At 45.9% G+C, this 18400-nt stretch overlaps 1 protein-coding gene across 5 annotated transcripts in view; it reads right to left on the bottom strand.

Moving 5' to 3' along the window:
* RAB44 (RAB44, member RAS oncogene family) overlaps positions 1-18400 on the bottom strand; it is a 35956-nt gene that overhangs the window by 11449 nt on the left and 6107 nt on the right. For 2 of the 5 annotated variants that reach the window (XM_038553887.1, XM_038553888.1), the window contains exons 3-8: positions 7368-7479; positions 6183-6357; positions 3622-3768; positions 3109-3199; positions 2684-2779; positions 321-535 (exon numbers count right to left, since the gene is read on the bottom strand). In XM_038553887.1, the coding sequence (XP_038409815.1) occupies positions 321-535; positions 2684-2779; positions 3109-3199; positions 3622-3768; positions 6183-6357; positions 7368-7479 (836 nt within the window). Of the gene's footprint in view, positions 1-320; positions 536-2683; positions 2780-3108; positions 3200-3621; positions 3769-6182; positions 6358-7367; positions 7480-7728; positions 8428-18400 lie in introns of those variants that run through there. The other 3 variants (XM_038553890.1, XM_038553889.1, XM_038553891.1) reach the window with 3 other exon arrangements.

Genomic DNA, 18400 nt, shown 5'->3' with positions numbered 1-18400 from the left:
CCTTCTCCAGGAAGTCTTCCCTGACCATTCTGGCCCATCCCACTCCTCTGAGCTCTAACAGGTAGAGTGAGTGGCTTTCTGGGATCCATTACTATACTAGCAGTGTGTGTGTGTGTATCCAAGTTGTGTGAACTTGGGCACATGACTTTCCCTTCTTGGTGCCTTAGTTTCCCTGTCTGAGAAATGGGCAGGAGAAGGTGGCCTTGCAGGATTGTCGTGAGGTTTAAGAAGGGAAACTCTGCATGTGTTCTGGGTGCTGAACCAGGGCTTCAGAGAACCCAGAGCTTCCCTCCCTACCTTTAGGAAGCCCTGGTACCCACCTTAGCCCACGGATGGCAGCTACTTGCCTTGGTTCCTCCTCCATCTGCCAGGACACGCGGCCCCTGGCGGCGTTCAGATGCCCCCTGGTCACCTGCAGCTGCCCCTGCACCTCCTCCAGCCGCCCAGCCAGGTCATGCTCGGTCTCCCGCAGCTGCTGGTTCTCAGAGCAGGCCTCCTGGTGTGTGCTGCTGAGGCGGTGGAGCTGGGCCTCCAGCTGCGGGAGGTGGAGGGTGAGGAGGAGAGAAGCCCCGGGGCCCTCCAGGGCGACAAGCAGCCTCCCAAAGCCACTGTGGAGCACAGACTCCAGGCTCCTGGAGACCCAGCTTAAACAAAGGGTTGAGGGTTGGTGGGGGCGGGGCGTGGTTACCCCTTGTTGGCCTGATTAGCTCCGTGACCTCCCGTCCAGGAGAGACACTTGAAATGCTGGGCAGGGAGGACAGAGGGACTGTGTAAGAAACACAAACGGCCAGCACCACAAGGACCCGAAACGTAGATTGGATCACACTCTCCTCTGCTCAGAGCTCCGCAATGGTTGCTTGTCTCTGAACCCCAAGTGGTCCACAGGGAGCTCCTGAGCCACAGCAAGTCACATACTCAGAGATGGGGGGCTGCTTGAGCACTCAGAAGAGAAAGTGAAGCCTTCACAGTGGCATCCAGTGCCTGCACAGTCCCTCCCGCCCTGTGAGGTCTCTGCCCTCCTCTCCCACTCCTCTCCCCTCCCACTGTCTGCTCCAGCACACCGGTCTCCTTGCTGCTCCCTGGATATTCATGGCACGCACCTACCTCAGGGCCTTTGAACTCACTATTCTCACCGCCTGGACTGCCCTTCCCCAGGTATCACACGGCTCATGCCTCATCTCCTTCAGGCCTTTACTCCAATGCCATCAACTCAGGGAGGCCTTCCTGGACCCTCTTGTCAAAACCCTTCTACTCTCCTTCCTTGCTTCCCTTCATTCTCCTTAGCACTTTCACTCTCCAGCCTCCAGGATGTTATAGATTTTATTTGCTTATTTTGCTTATCATCCATCTTCCTGACTAAGGCTATCACTCTGTGGGCAGGGGGTTGTGTCTATCATGTTCCTCAGGACCCTAGAGCAGTGCCAGGCACTAGTAGGCATGCCGTAAGAATTGTCAGGTGAAGGAATGAATGACTTCAGAGGAGAGGCTTCACATCTACGGGGGACAGGACAAACTGGCCCCATTTTGGAAAGTCCAAACTCTTCCCTTGGCTGAAGGGGCCTGCCTCAATTTCTAAGGAGCAGCTGCTGCAGAGGCATCTGGAAATCAGCCCATGTTGGGAAGGTGAGACCAGATAACAGAGCCAGGCGAGGCGACAGTGGAAAATGCTCTGGGAACCTCGCCCAGCGCTGAAGGAAAGGTGGTTGTCCTGGTTCCATCAGAAGGTGATTTTACTAAGGTCAGTGGTCTGGGAGTTGAGAAAGGAAGAGATGGTGGGGGGAGCAGGATCTCAGACCCAAACACCTAGCTGCGATGCCAACTGGAAGTGACTATGGGCTACGAGATCTGGGGTGTCAGGGTAGCAGGGAGCTAGGTCAGATTCAGAGTCAGTAACAATTGTGATGTGAAAAGCACCTCCTGTGTGCCAGGAACCATGCTAGGCCCTCAGATATGGTATCTTTAGTCATCCCAGCAGCCCTCTAGGGCAAGAGTTCTGATCTCCATTTTTCTGATTTGGAAACCAAGGCTCAGAGAGGTTACAAACCTACCCCAGGTGACTCAGCTGTCAGCGGACATAAGAGTTGAATGCCACCCTATCACTCAGCCTCTCTAACACTGTGACCTCATGTTAGCCCAGTGACTTTCTGTTTCAGAGTGCTTTCCTATTTATCACCTCATTTGACACAACTGGCCTAGGAGATGCAGTAGATGTGGTTAGTCCCATTTTATAGATGGAGAAACTCAGGCCAAAGTTATTGCTTCAGGGGATCGATCTCTGGGTGGCTCAGCGGTTTGGCACCTGCCTTCAGCCCAGGGTGTGGTCCTGGAGTCCTGGGATCCAGTCCCGCATTGGGCTCCCTGCATGGAGCCTGCTTCTCCCTCTGCCTGTGTCTCTGCCTGCCCCCACCCCCCCACCCTGTGTCTCTCATGAATAAATAAATAAAATCTTTAAAAAAAAAAAAAAAAAAGCAACAAAGTCATTGCCTCAGATTTGCCTGGCTCCTAATGGGAACAGCAGGGATTTGAACCTGGACCTTTCCAGTGGCCCCTCTGCACTACCTGACCTCATCTCGGCAAAGGGAGCCACTCTCGGGCCTAGCCACCCCCTTGAAGTCTGAGAAGCGGGGTGTCAGAATGTGTGACTCCTCAGAATCTGGGCTCCCGGGGAGGCGCTGGCACTCACCTCCCTCTGGCCGTCCGTGAGCCGTTGACATTCACGCTCCTTGGCCTCCAGGGCCTCCTGCATCTGGGAGCTGAAGGCCAGGCCGCGGGAGTCGCTCTGGGAGCAGACAGGTCTCAGCCCCCGCGGCCTGCTGACGCCCAGCCCTCCCCACACTCCACCCGCACCCGCACCCGCACCCGGCCCGGGGTACGGGGACGCCTCTCACGACCACTTCTCTGGCTCCGGCCGAGATTGTGGCAACAAGATTGAGGCGAGGAGAGTGAGACCTGGTGGGCAGGGCCGGGAGGGCCGGGCGAGGCCCAGCACTCCCAGCACATCTCCCTGAGGATGCGGGGGTGAGAGGAGCTGCCCGCCCCCCCCCCCCCCCGCACTGGCCAGCATCAGCCCGGAGGAGCCCAGGATGGGGCGCTGCCAGGGGAGGTCACCTCAGCCTGCAGCTGCCGCTGCTCCCGGCGGATCTGCTGCTCCATCTCCTCATAGAGCTGCTGGACCTCCCGATGGTGGTCGGAGTGCCGCCTGGAAGGGGTGCGAGGGGGAGCCGGGCAGCCCGTGAGCACCCGGGGACCCTGCTGCGGGCAGGGCCGCTCTGGGCCTGGGTGTGGAGTCCATCTCGCTGCTCGCCTCGCTCCGCCAGTGATCACTGACCCCTGTCACCCTGAGGACAGTCATCCCGACAATGGCCCCTGACCCGTACACCCTTGACATTGGTCACCTTGATCCCGACACGCCGACTCCTGTAACCATCATCAAGATACTGGTTCCCCGGCCCTGTCACATGGTCCCACTCGCCCCATCACTCTGCCCCACTTCCTGCTGTCACCATATCCCACCCCTAAGCCCCGAGCTGAGGGAATTCAATTCCCGTTTAGCTAAAATGTAAAGAGCACATACTCTGTGCCAGACACCAGGTGGGTGAGGCCCCCCCGAGCCCCACTCACTTCCTCAGCGTCAGCTCCAGGACCTCTTTGTCAGCCCGGGCCTCCTGCAGGCGGCTGGTCATCCTGGCCAGAAAGCCCTCCAGGTTGCCTGCCAGCTGGGGCTCCTCCTGCCTCAGCTTCCCCCACAGCTCCCAGATCTCTGCCTGCCTGGGGAAGGGGGGACAGCCAGAGAGGAGATATGACGTGGAGCCAGTAAGCAGAGGGCCCATTTCTCCATTTTATTGTATTGTATTGTATTTTTTATTTTCACTTTTTAAAAGATTTTATTTATTTACTCATGAGAGACAGAGAAAGAGAGAGAGGCAGAGGGAGAAGCCGGCACCCCATGGAGCAGGGAGCCCAATGCGGGGCTTGATCTCAGGATTTTGGGACCATGACCCAAGCTGAAAGCAGGCGCTTAACCCACTGAGCCCCCCAGGCACCCCCCACTTCTCTATTTTGATGGCAACATTCGAAGAAACTTGGGCACCTGGGCCACAAAAATCGGTTCATACCCTGCAAGGTACAATTCGAGTTACTACCTCCTCCAGGAACCCTTCCCAGATGTGCCCTCTCCTTCTTGAACCCCCACGGTACTTTGTGGCTCATTGATTTGGCAATGGGGCAGGGGAGGAGCTGGGAGCCTGATGGCCCCAGGCTGCCATCTGTCTTCCCTCTTCTCTCACCCTGTAGCTGTGTGACCTTTGGCAACTCCCTTGCCCTCTCTGGGCTTATTTGTACAAAGGGGAGCCTGATACCTGCCCAGTAGGGTCACCGGAGAATGAGCCGTGCCCAGTGAAAGTGCCAGCTTGGGGCCAGGCACATGGCTGGCACTCAATTAATGCTGCTTTCCCAAGGATTTTTTAAAAATATTTTATTTATTTATTAATGAGAGACAGAGAGAGAGAGGCAGAGACACAGGCAGAGGGAGAAGCAGGCTCCATGCAGGGAACCCGATGTGGGACTTGATCCCGGGACTCCAGGATCATGCCCTGGGCCCAAGGCAGGTGCCAAACCGCTGAGCCACCCAGGGATCCCCCCTAAGGATTTAATTAAGTTACGAAGATAGATGCCAGAGGGCTGGGCCCAGGCCAAGCTGCCAAGTAGGTAAATGGCTCCCCATCCACCACACCTGCCCTGCCTGCCTGTACCCTGAGTCCCACCCTCTGAGAGCTTGTCCTTGCAGAGCCCCATGAGGCAGGTAAACAGGCAGGGTGATTCCCCTGATGGTTCTAAGAGACCCAGGAGGACCTGGGAGGTGTGAGAGGGGTATTTACAGGCAGAAGTCCCCCTTCTCTGAGCATGAGTGAACCCCGTAAGCCCAGAGCCTGAGACAGTCTGGAGGAAATGCCCTCCCCATCTCCAAACCTGCCCAACCCAGGGCATCACTGTACATGAATCACTCCATTGAGGGGACCCTCTTTTCTTTTCTTTTCTTTTCTTTTCTTTTCTTTTCTTTTCTTTTCTTTTCTTTTCTTTCTTTTTTTTTAATTTTTTAAAAATTTTTATTTATTTATGATAGTCACACAGAGAGAGAGAGAGAGGGGCAGAGACACAGGCAGAGGGAGAAGCAGGCTCCATGCCGGGAGCCCGACGTGGGATTCGATCCCGGGTCTCCAGGATCGCGCCCTGGGCCAAAGGCAGGCGCCAAACCGCTGTGCCACCCAGGGATCCCTCTTTCTTTTCTTTCTTTTCTTTTTCTTTTCTTTTCTTTCTTTTCCTTTCTTTTTTTCTTTCTTTTCTTTTCTTTTTTTTTTTTTGATTTATTTATTTATGATAGACATAGAGAGCGGAGAGAGAGGCAGAGACACAGGCAGAGGGAAAAGCAGGCTCCATGCTGGGATGGGACTCGATCCCGGGACTCCAGGATCGCGCCCTGGGCCAAAGGCAGGCGCTAAAACCGCTAAGCCACCCAGGGATCCTCGGGACCCTCTTTTCTAGTTAAGAAAGGCCCCCTCAGGGACATCTGGGTGGCTCAGTGGTTGAGCATCTGCCTTTGGTTCAGGCCATGATCCTGGGGTCCTGGTATCAAGTCCCACAGCAGGCTCCCTGCTTATTCCTCTGCCTATGTCTCCGCCTCTCTCTGTGTGTCACTTATGAATAAATAAATAAATAATCTTAAAAAAAAAAGGGCCCCCTCAGGTAGTCATGTTTTTTTTTGTTTTGTTTTGTTTTTTGTTTTTTGTTTTTTTTAGGTAGTCATGTTTTTAAGATTGTGACTACACCTGGGAGGTTGATACCCCAGGCCGCTAATCCTGGGGAGCAATCACATAGGGCAGGATGGAGAGGGAGCGGAGGAGGGGGCGTGGGAGGGACTCCCCAAGAACAGACATTCTCCACGGGTGGGCTTCATTTCATCCCACAACTGTCCTTACACTCACACTGCAGCTGGAGAACAGATGTCAAAGGTTAGGCTACCGGCCCATGGTCACACAGCTAACCCAAGTGGCCAAACCCAGATTTGCACCCCGCTCTACTTGGTGGCCTCCCACCTGTGCCCAGGCCAGTCCTGCCCCGCACTGATGGGCAGTGCCTGCCCCTGCCTCCTACCCCCACCCCTCCACACTCAGTGCTGGCCTTACTCTGGGAGGACGTCACCTGCCCCCAGCTGCTGGATAAAGGCAAAGAACGCCTCCTTCTCCTCATGGTCAGCCTCCTCCAGTGCCAGGAAACTGGCAGCTGCAGGTTCTCTCTTGGAAGACAGTGGCCTCTTCCTGTGGAGCCTGTGGGTGCCCAGGCTGGAGCTGAAGATGTTCTCTGTGGGACAGAGGGGACAAAAGGCAGCAGAGTGGAGTTGGGTCCACTGATCTCCCATCTTGTCCTGTTCCGGCCCTTGGGGAAGTAATTCTCTCTGTGTGATCACATTTATACAGGGCCACGTTCATACATTCGCCCTGTCATCCATGGGAATCTGTTCAAGGTAGACATTCTGACCATTTTATGACCTGTAAATGCAGATTCCTGGCCTTCTTCCTCCTTGTCCCCCAAACTTGCAGAGACTCATCAGACCTGAGAACTCTGAACGGCTTTGCAGGCATTTAAGCCTGAGCTGTGCTCTGCAGGGTCTCGGCAAGGACATTACACCTTCCATTGCTCTGGCGGGAAAGTTTACCCGCATCGAGATCAGTGGGAGTATTGTGCTCTGCTGACCTTGGCCTTTTTAGGTCCTTTTGGGCCTGTCCTGAGAAGCAAGCATTGGAGTAGCCCTGCCCAAAGGGGGACAAAGAAAGCCTGGGAAGCTCCCAACTGCTAAATATCACCCTCTGTTGCTCCCTGGGGCCAGGAATTCCCAAAGCCAGAATGTGACCTTCCTCAGGCAGAAACAAAGCCTGTGGTCTCAAGACTGGGGATTGCTTAACCTCTTGCTCAAGGGAACCTTTTGCTGGGGAGAAGACAAGTGAGGCATCAGAAAGTAAGCAAGCCTGGAGGCCTCCCTGGAGGAGGAGGATGCTAAGAGGAGCACCTCCATCCCCAGCCAAAGAACTGCTCTTGCTGATAGGAAAGGAAGTGAGCAGGTCTCCTGGGCTAGAGCCTTAAGGCCTAGCCCTGTCTTAAACCAACTGCTTGCCCGCATGGACTTAGTATCCTCATCTCCAGAGTAATTCATATCATCATCCATGCCATGAACTGCTCTCGGGGTGCTGTGGAGGTTCCCTGTTGCCTTTTATGTTGCCTTTTATGTCAGCCTAGCCTCCCTGTACTGGGCACACTGCATGGGATGCCTGGCTATGCAGCAAGTCACTAGAGTTCTCCCAGGACAGACATACTGAGCCCAGAGCTGAATTCTTCCAGAGAGAGGCGTCCCTTCTGCTCCACATCCACCCAGTCAAAGATCATCTCCAGCTCCTCTTCGCTGCCCACGAAGCTGAACTTGGCCACCTGCAAGGAAGAGGTAAGTTGGCGCTCTTCGCCCTGGGGAAGACTCTGGGCTATCCTCAAAAAAAAGAGAAATGTTTGTCTTTAGCGACCCCCATCCCTTCCCTCCCCATCTTTGGAGTCCCAGACCCAAGCTGATCCAGGGCCTACCTTGGAGGCTCCAGGACCCCACTCAAGACAGCCCTCTCGGCAGAGCCTTCAACTCCCTACACATCTTTTCCCTTCCTCCATCTGACATCAATAAAAACTTACCCCTTCTGAGTCTCATCCCTAAGGACGGTGGCTAATCCTCCCCAGGACGTGTTTATCGAGATCCAAAAAAGTTATCTGGAATTTGAAAATAAGTCCCAAAGGTGGACAGCACACTCTTTCAGCATTCCACAAGGGCAGAGGCCACCCAAGCATCTTCTGGACTGTAAGAATGTACTTCATTTCATCTCCTGGGACAGACTGGAGATCTCAGATGACCTCAAAGATTTATGACCTGTTGTACATTAACCAGCTTTGAAAAATCTAACTCAGCAATCTCGTTCTAACACTTCTTTGTTATCCAGCTTTTTAAATGCTCTGTCAACTACTCATGGCATCTCTCATTAACTAATGAGCTAAATAAAACCTTTAAGAGGGATTTATTTTCTTTTTGCCCAAGGGTCATGATTTTACCTTTTTGGAACTCGTACTGTAAGAGTTTTGGAGGTTCCATGGAGATGCCCCCGTAAACTCACTTGTCAGAACCAAGAATGTGTGGTGCTGGAGATGTGCCCCTCATAGGCTTTGAGAAACTCAAACATTTCCTCCCTTGGCTCTTGGACAGAATCCCATGTGTGACAGAACTTTAGGTTTGCTGTTTCTCTTGCTATTGTGGTTTGTCTTTTTTTTCTTGCTGATTCTGTGTTTTCATTTTTGGTGATAGCAATGATGGGGAATTCAGCTCTATGGACTGGCCATTGGCGATCCCTGTGGGATGCATGATGGAGACAGAGTATCTGTTGGTTGAGAGGCAACAGAAAATCTGATTTGCTGATCTTTGTTGTTGGTGGTGGTTTTTCTACGTATGCTCCAAATTGAAGCATTTTGTACCTGCTAGGAAGGAGACCAGCTCTTTGAGTTCTGGACTGTTTAGTTTTGTGTGTCTGTGTTTACTTTTGATCTGTGCCCTGGAGTTGTACGTATGAAGCCCCTGGGTCTCTGTATCTGGGTGTCTACATGGCTGTAATTCAGAAAGACCTTTAGCTCTTCTGTGAGTGTGAAATAGTTTTCTACATCTGGAGGGTATTAATGACTTAGAGTACTATGTGTCTTACAGGGTTTCTGTGTTGATTGGTTTGTAGAAACAAATAAGCACTAATATAAATCTAATGTTCTCCGAAATCATGAATAAAGAGACTGAATTTCTAGTGCTTTAAATGTGCTAAACTTTATTTATTTAAAGATTTTGGGGATCCCTGGGTGGCGCAGCGGTTTAGCGCCTGCCTTTGGCCCAGGACATGATCCTGGAGTCCCGGGATCGAGTCCCACGTCGGGCTCCCGCATGGAGCCTGGAGCCTGCTTCTCCCTCCTCCCGTGTCTCTGCCTCTCTCTCTCTCTCTCTCTCTCTATGTCTATCATAAATAAATAAAATAAATAAATATTTTTTAAAAAGATTTTATTAACAAAGAGAGAGAGAGAGAGCACGAGCAGGGGGAAGGGCAGAGGGAGAAGCAGACTCCCTGCTGAGTGCAGAGCCCAACAACAAGGGGCTCAATCCCAGAACCCTGAGATCATGACCTGGGCCAAAGGCAGACGCTTAACCGACTGAGCCACCCAGGAACCCCTAAATGTGCTAGACTTAAAAAAAAAAATCCCTCTTACAAGAAATTGCTAGCTCAGAAAGCTTTTAAGGAGCCAGGTTAACGTAATTAATGTAAATCTTTGGGTAAATTAGACTGGTTTAGTAATTTTGTTTATAAAATGCAAATAATGGCTATCAGTGTTTGCTTTATATTAAGTATAATACAATTAAACATTCTACTTTTTATAAGATCTAGATTTGTTTTATGTGAAGAAACTAGTTAATATTAATTTCTTATACTTCTGATTTTGTCTTACTGACCAAATAAGTCAACATTATCCTTACATAATGTTTAAATTTTTTTATAATTTTTAAAAATTTATTTATTTATGATAGTCACACAGAGAGAGAGAGAGAGAGAGGCAGAGACATAGGCAGAGGGAGAAGCAGGCTCCATGCACCGGGAGCCCGACGTGGGACTCGATCCCGGGTCTCCAGGATTGCGCCCTGGGCCAAAGGCAGGCGCTAAACCGCTGTGCCACCCAGGGATCCCTTACATAATGTTTAAGATAAGAAAAATGTAAAAAAAAAAAAAAAAAAAGTAAATTTGTGTTCAACTAAGTTGACTCATTACACAGTCCCAAAATCCTTAGGTAACTTCAAAAATGTGAATTAATAATAATTAATAAATAATTTTTGGCTACGGGGATAGTTTCTGAGAAAAACTGAAATATTGATTGCTAAGCATAATTTTAAGTTTATGTCCTTTTACTTTTTATTTTTACATGCAAGAGGGCAGCTATAACTTTGGGTTATGTTAATGAGTGAATTCATTTTTGCCACTTTACTTTTTTTTTAAGATTTATTTCTTTATTTGAGAGAGAGAGAAAGAGCAGGTGGGGGTGGGGGCAGAGGGAGAGAAAGAATCCCAAGCAGACTCCTCACTGAACACAGAGCCTGACCTGGGGCTCAATTTCACAACCCTGAGATCATGACCAGAGTCCAATGCTTAACCTTCTGAGCCACTCATGTGCCCCCATTCTTGCCACTTTAAATAGTTGTGCAAGGCCAAGCAGAAACTCAAGACTCAAGTAGATATTTTTACACCCAAGTTCATAGCAGTGCTATTCACAATAGCCACAGGATGGAAGCAACTCAAATATCCACTGAGGGATGAACAGAAAGACAAAATGTGGTCTATGCATACAGTGGAATATTGGTCAGCCTTAAAAGGGAAGGAAATTCTGACACCTGCTATGGCATGAATGAGCATTAGGGACATCATGCTGAGTGAAAGAGGTGGGTCACAAAAGACAAATACTATATTTTCTCACTTATATGAGGGACCTAGAGTGGTCAAATTCATAGAAAGGAGAGTGGGGGATTCCAAGGGATGAAGAGAAAGGAGAATGGGAATGGGAACTCTGGGACACAGTTTCAGTTGGGGAAGGTCTGGAAATGGGTGGTGGTGATGGTTGCACCAATTGTGAAATGCACCCAATGCCACTGCACTCTAAACATAAAAATGCTTAAAGTAGCAGATTTCATGTTATGTATATTTTTTTACAATTTTCTGAAGATTTTTTAATTATTTGTTTGAGAGAGAGAGAGAACAGGAACAGGGGGAGGGGCAGAGGGAGAAGGAAAAGCAGACTCCCTGCTGAGCAGGGATCCCGATGCAGGGCTTGATGCAGGGCTTGATCCTAGGACCCTGGGATCATGACCAGAGCGAAGGCAGACGCTTAACCAACTGAGCCACCCAAGCCCCCCTTTCATGACAAATTTTTAAAAACTTGTGCAAGAGATATGTGTGACTGTAAAATGTGTCGTGTCTGTGAACTTTGCTAAATCTACTAAAATGCTTAAATAACACAGATAGTGCTCCATTATTTGCATCCCAGCTCTTTCTGTGAAATAGAAGTTAGTTATTTTGGTTAAAAGTTATAATCACTACGGATGTTTGAGCCTCTACTAGGACCAACGGTGGCAGAGATACAGCTGTGTCTGCAAGGAAAACAGGATACGTTTTGATTTTCTAAGGAATAAGGGAGTGGTTTTGTCTTAAGTGTCTGATTGTTTCAGAACATGAAAAGAGATGAAAATACAAACGTGAAGAATTTGCTGAAAGGGAATTTTAGTTGCCTTGATTTATAATAAATAAGCTATGAAATGTGTTTTTGCCAAGTGACAAATTTGTCTCTGTTTTGATGGGTTTAAAATAAATAATTTTTAAAAATTGTTATATGTTATATGCCACATGTTATATTAATGCAAAAACTAGAATTCAGCTCTATCTCCATTAAAATGATGAACTGGTTGTAGAGCTCTTAGCAGGAGTTAAAAAGTAGCTACTATTTATCTTCTGTGTAAATTGTCAAGATAAATTATTCCATATGTCAACAGAATAAACTTCTCTGTTTTGACTTGATCATATTTTCATTTATAAAACATCTAAGGCATCTCTTTTATGAAAGAGCTAAGTATCCTTGTAGTCATATTACCTTCTTCTATGTTTATCTCAAAATATTTTATTTTATTGTCACTTTGATTAAATAGGTAACGAAGTACTATTTCTCAGGCTCCTATGATCCTATCTTAATCCAGTGGCCAAAATCTTCTCCGATAGTTCTTCTGACTTTGCCCTCCCAATATAAGATCCTAAATTTAGGGGAAAAAATTTTAGGATATCGTTCTCTGTCTTTATTAAATACTTCACCACTATCATAAGAGCAGGATAGGCAAGAAATAACAAGCGTTGGCAAGAATGTAGAGAAAAGGGAACCCTCGTGCACTGTTGGTGAGAATGTAAATTGATGCAGTCCCTGTGGAAAACAGTATGGTGGTTGCTAAAAAAAATTCAAAATAAAACTACCCTAGGATCCAGCAATCCTACTTCTAGCTATTTACCTGAAGATAGCACAAAGCAGTAATATGAAAAGATGTCTGTACTCCCACATTCATTGCAGCATTAGTTACAGTAGCTAAGGCAGAAACAACCTAAATGCTCATGGATGGAAGAACAAATAAATACATGGGATATATATACAATGGAACATTATTCAGCCATATAAAAGAATGAAATCTTGCAATTTGCAACAACAGGGATGGAACTTGAGGGGCACTATGCTAAATGAATTATGTCAGACAGAAAAAGATAAATACTGAATGAGTTCACTTATATGTGGAATCTAAAACCAACCAACTAACCAACAGACCTAAAAACTGAGCTCATGAATACAGAGAACAGATTGGTGGTTGCCTGAGGCAGGGGTTGCAGGAGGAAGGGTCAAAGAAAGTACAACTTCCAGTTATAAAATGAATAAATCATGGGGATATAATATTGTCACATCATGGTGACAATAGTTAATAATACTGAACTGCATCTTTGAAAGTAGCTAGGAGAGTAGATCTTGAAAGTTCTCATCACAAGAAAAAAAATGTTGTAACTGTATGGTGATGGCTGTTAACTAGACTTATTGTGGTGATCATTTTGTAACATATATAGATATCAAATCATCACATTATATACCTGAAACTAATATAATGTCAGTTATGACTCAATTTAAAAATACCTGAAAAAATAATTTTCAAAAATCATAAAGAAATTCTTGCTTCAAATCCTTGATACTGAAATATTTCTAATGTCCTTTTGGACAATACGAATAACTTATGAAGTATTTTTAAAGTTCATTAAGGTGGGATCCCTGGGTGGCTCAGTGGTTTAGCGCCTGCCTTTGGCCGGGGCGTGATCCTGGAGTTCTGGGATCGAGTGCCGCATGGGGCTCCCTGCATGGAGCCTGCTTCTCCCTCTGCCTGTGTTTCTGTGTGTGTGTGTCTCTCTCTCTCTGTGTCTATCATAAATAAATAAATAAAATCTTAAAAAAAATAAAGTTCATTAAGGTTAATTAATACAAATAAAACAGTTATGTTTAACACTTGCTCCTAAAAGATAGTGAGCTGATTATATCAATAAAGAGAAATCTTAACAATATCTGTTTCATGTAGATGAAAATAAAAACTGAGGGTTTAACCTGTAAAAAAAAAAATCTGATATTACATATGGCTTGGGTTAGGAGGATGGAGGTTAAACTTTTGAAAAAGTATCCATGTGTATGATATATATATATCATATATATATGATTTATATATATATATATATATTTCATATATATATATATGAAAACAGAGCTTTTCCCCTAAGATCAGGAACACAGCAGAAATGTCCACTTTCACCCCTGTAGTTCAACATAGTATTGGAAGTCCTAGCCTCAGCAATCAGACAACAAAAAGAAACAAAAGGCATCTGGATGGGTAAAGAAGAAGTCAAACTGGGATCCCTGGGTGGCGCAGCAGTTTGGCGCCTGCCTTTGGCCCAGGGCGCGATCCTGGAGATCAGGGATCGAATCCCACGTCAGGCTCCCGGTGCATGGAGCCTGCTTCTCCCTCTGCCTGTGTCTCTGCCTCTGTCTCTCTCACTGTGTGCCTATCATGAATAAATAAAAATTAAAACAAAAAAAAGAAGAAGAAGTCAAACTCTCATTCTGTGTAGATGACGTGATACTTTATATGGAATACCCAAAAGACTCCACCCCAAAATTTCTAGAACTCATACGGGAATTCAGCAAAGTGGCAGGATATAAAATCAATGTACAGAAATCAGTTGCATTCCTATACATTAACAATGAGACCAAAGAAAGAGAAATTAAGGAGTCGATTCCATTTATATTTGCACCCCAAACTATAAGATATCTAGGAATAAACTTCACCAAAGAGGTAAGGGATCTATACTCAGAAAACTAGAGAACACTCATGAAAGAAACTGAGGAAGACACAAAGAAAGGGAAAAATGTTCCATGCTTATAGATTGGAAAAATAAATATTGTTAAAATGTCTATGCTACCTAGAGCAATTTATACATTCAATGCAATCTCTATCAAAATACCATCAATTTGGGCAGCCCAGGTGGCACAGCGGTTTAGCCCCGTCTGCAGCCCAGGGTAACCCCCAGGATCAAGTCCCACGTCCGGCTCCCTGCATGGAGCCTGCTTCTCTCTCTGCCTGTGTTGTGTCTCTGCCTCTCTCTCCTCTCTGTGTATTCTCATGAATAAATAAATAAAATCTTTAAAAAAATACCATCAACTTTTTTCTTAGAGTTGGAACAAATAATCCTAAAACTTGAATGGAACCAGTAAAGACCCCGAATAGCCAAAGGAATGTTGAAAAAAAAAAAAAGAAAGAAAGAAAAGGAATGTTGAAAAAGAAAACTCAAACTGGTGGCATCACAATTCCAGGCTTCAAGCTCTATTACAAAGCTGTAATCATCAAGACAGCATGGTATTGGCACAAAACAGACACATAGATCAATGGAACAGAATAGAGAACCTAGAAATGGACCCTCAACTCTGTGGTCAACCAGTCTTCAACAAAGCAGGAAAGAATATCCAATGGAAAAAAGACAGTCTTTTCAACAAATGGTGTTGGGAAAATTGGACAACCACATGCAGGAGAGTGAAACTGGACCATTTCCTTACATCAAACACAAAAATAGACTCAAAATGGATGAAAGACATTGATGTGAGACAAGAATCCATCAAAATCCTAGAGGACAACACAGGTAGCAACCTTTTGGGGCATCGGCCACAGCAGCTTCTTACTAGACACATCTCCAAAGGCAAGGGAAACAAAGGCAAAAATGAACTACTGGGACTTCATCAAGATAAAAAGCTTTTGCACAACAAAGGAAACAGTCGACAAAACCAAAAGACAACTGATAGAACGGGAGAAGATGTTTGCAAAGGACATATCAGATAAAGGATAGTATCCAGAATCTATACAGAACTTATCAAAACTCAACACCCAAAGAACAAATAATCCAATCAAGAAATGAACAGAAGACACAAATAGATATTTCTCTAAAGAAGACGTACAAATAGCCAACAGACATGAGAAAATGCTCAATATCACTTGGCATCAGGGAAATACAAATCAAAACCGCAGTGAGATACCACCTCACACCAGGAACAATGGCTAAAATGAACAAGTCAGGAAATGACAGATGTTGTCAATGATGCGGAGAAAGGGGAGCCCTCTTACATTCCCTCCTTGGTGGGAACACAAGCTGGTGTAGCCTCTCTATGAGGTCCCCCACAAAGTTGAAAATAGAGCTACCCTACCACTCAGCAATTGCACTACTGGGTATTTACCCCGAAGATACAAATGTAGTGACCTGAAGGGGCACCTGCACCCCAATGTTTATAGCAGCAATGCCCACAATAGCCAAACTATGGAAAGAGCCCAGATGTCCATTGACAGACAGATGAATGGATAAAGAAGATGTGGTATATATATATGTATACAGTGGGATACTACTCAGCCATCAAAACACCCCAAATCTTGCCATTTGCAATGATACAGATGGAACCAGAGGATATTACGCTGAGCAAAATAAGTCAATCAGAGAAAGACAATTATATGATCTCACTCATATGTAGAATCAAAGAAACAAAACAGAGGATCATAAGGGAAGAGAGGAAAAAATAAAAGACAAAATCAGAGAGGGAGACAAACCATAAGGGACTCATTGTTTTTTTGGTGGGGGACTCTTAATCATAGGAAACAAAATGAGGGTCTCTGGAGGAGAAGGGGGTGGTGGAATGGGGTAGCTGGGTAACGGGCATTAAGGAGGGCATGTGATGGGATGAGCACTGGGTATTATATGAGACTGATGAATCACTGGTCTCTACCTCTGAAACCAATAATGCTTTATATGTTAATGAAATGAATTTAAATAAAATTTAAAAATAAAAATAAAATGTATATGTATATATATGGTTTGGGTTGAAAAAAAAGAACATCATGGGAAGAACCATCAAATCAGAAGAGATGTTCAGGCTTTCCTAGGCTAAGTTTATGTAGGTAGAATGCAATTCATATAAAGACTTCAGAAATTGCATGCTTTATAGGAAGGCCCTGGAGATTTCTCAGTGCCTTTGCCGATCTTTGATAAGTGCTTATCTTCAGAGGAAACACTGATCAAACCCTACAAAATAGTTACGTGCTGTATCCCAACAGAGAATTTTAGCATCTTCCACTCTGATATTAATAGTTACTGTAATAAGTAACCACAGCTTTTCAGTCTCATTACCAAAAATGTTTCTGTTTTCCTACCCTGGCCTGAAACCTCAGTTAAAAGCCATGAGCCACAAAGTACAGACCCGAAGCCTCATGGAAAAGGATTGTACCAGGTTCTCTGAACTACTGATGCTTCACATGGATACAAAGATTCTGAGCTGACATTAGCGAGCCAAGCTGGCAGCCTGATAATTTCTAAGACTCTTGAGTCCAGAAGCAGCCAGCTCACTCAAGATCCAGCAGATCAGGAATTAATGATGTAGAACTGAATGAATGGTTCAAGGGAATGGAGGTGTGGTTATTTGTTGGGAATATAGTTGGTATTATTTTTTATTCTATCTTTATGGATTTATGAGGAAGATTTTTGTCTTCTTGAGCCATGTCTAACTTTCAGTTTAGTAGATTGCAGCTTCTGTAAACTGAAATTAAACTTTCCTTTTTAAGATTTTATTTATTTATTTATTTATTTATTTATTTATTTATTTATTTATTTATTTCTCTCTGTGTCATGAGAGACACAGAGAGAAAGGCAGAGACACAGGCAGAGGGAGAAGCAGGCTCCCTGTGGGGATCCTGGTGCAGGACTCGATCCCAGGACTCTGGGATCACGACCTGGGCCAAAGGCAGACACTCAACCACAGAGCCACCCAGGTGCCCCCAAAATTAAACATTTTAAATATTATTTGAATCTCATTGACCCCCCTCCTGATTCAGAAACTGATACTTTTACTGAACCTCCTTACTTTCCATGGCAATATAGTTATTTACATGGATTCAATAAGAATTTGTCCTCCTTTTTTGCTGGGATGTAGTTGGATGAATCAATTGTGTAATGAGCGTGTCATGTTGGGGGCACATGGGTGACTCAGTCAGTTAAGCATCTGCCTTCGGCTCAGGTCAGGGTCCTGGGATTGAGCCCCACATTGGGCTCTCTGCTCTGTGGGGAGTCTGCTTCTCCCTCTGCCTGCTATTACTCATGGCTGTGTTGTGTCTCTCTGTGTCTGTCAAATAAACAAATTAAATCTTTTTTTTAAGAAATCTTTTTTTTTTTAAGATTTTATTTATTTACTCATGAAAGACGCAGGGAGAGAGAGAGAGAGAGAGAGAGAAAGAGGCAGAGACACAGGCAGAGGAAGAAACAGGCCCCACGCAGGGAGCCCGACATGGGATTCGATCCGGGGTCTCCAGGATCATGCCCTGGGCTGAGGTAGCACTAAACTGCTGAGCCACCGGGGCTGCCCAACAAATTAAATCTTAAAAAAAAAAAAAAAAGATTGTCATGTTGGAGACTAATTCTCAATCATATGTGACAAGTCTACTGTAAGGAACAGCCATGGAATCATATTTGCAAAATCCTCCCAGCAACCTGGCCTGGAACCAGTTGATAAGGAAAGCCACTTCTGGGCTGGAGAGGGACCTTAGAAAAATTGGGAATTTCAAGAAAGGAAACTCCTTGCACTTATAGGGGCTGCGGGTGACAGCTGGTAAAAAAAGTCCTGGGTTTAGTTTCCTGGCCTGAGCATAGAAATTGGGTGGCCAGCTTGACCCAGGCTGCGCCAGACATTCCCAGTTTTGACACTGGAAGTCCCACATCCCAGGCATCCTTCCAGCCCCTGGCAAACTGGGACAGAGATTCACTCTAGGTAGAAGAGCAAATAAGAGGTTTTAAATCTCAGGTTCTGTGTGAAAACATCTGGACAGAAGCGAAAATGGCTTAATATTTTCAAAGTGTATATTTGCAGAGCAAACCCATGCCCATGTGTCATTAATACCCTGGCTGCATGGATGGGAATAGGTGGCAACCTAATGAGAGTTTTTTTTATATTGGGAATAGACTTGGGAGATTATTTATCATCACAGAAAATTATCTGAATAACTGGAAACTTGGAAACCAGGCCAAAAGGTAGAGAACACGTCCCTTCAAGCATTGTCTAGACTAGAGGAATGTACTCAGTCCATCTCATTGTTTATCTTTAATTAAAAAGTCCCAGACTTGCTGCAGTTACTTGTTAACTTGCAGAT

Source organism: Canis lupus, chromosome 12 (assembly GCF_011100685.1).
Source record: "Canis lupus familiaris isolate Mischka breed German Shepherd chromosome 12, alternate assembly UU_Cfam_GSD_1.0, whole genome shotgun sequence".
Classification (NCBI taxonomy): domain Eukaryota; kingdom Metazoa; phylum Chordata; class Mammalia; order Carnivora; family Canidae; genus Canis; species Canis lupus.
This window is presented reverse-complemented; position numbering and strand designations above follow the sequence as displayed.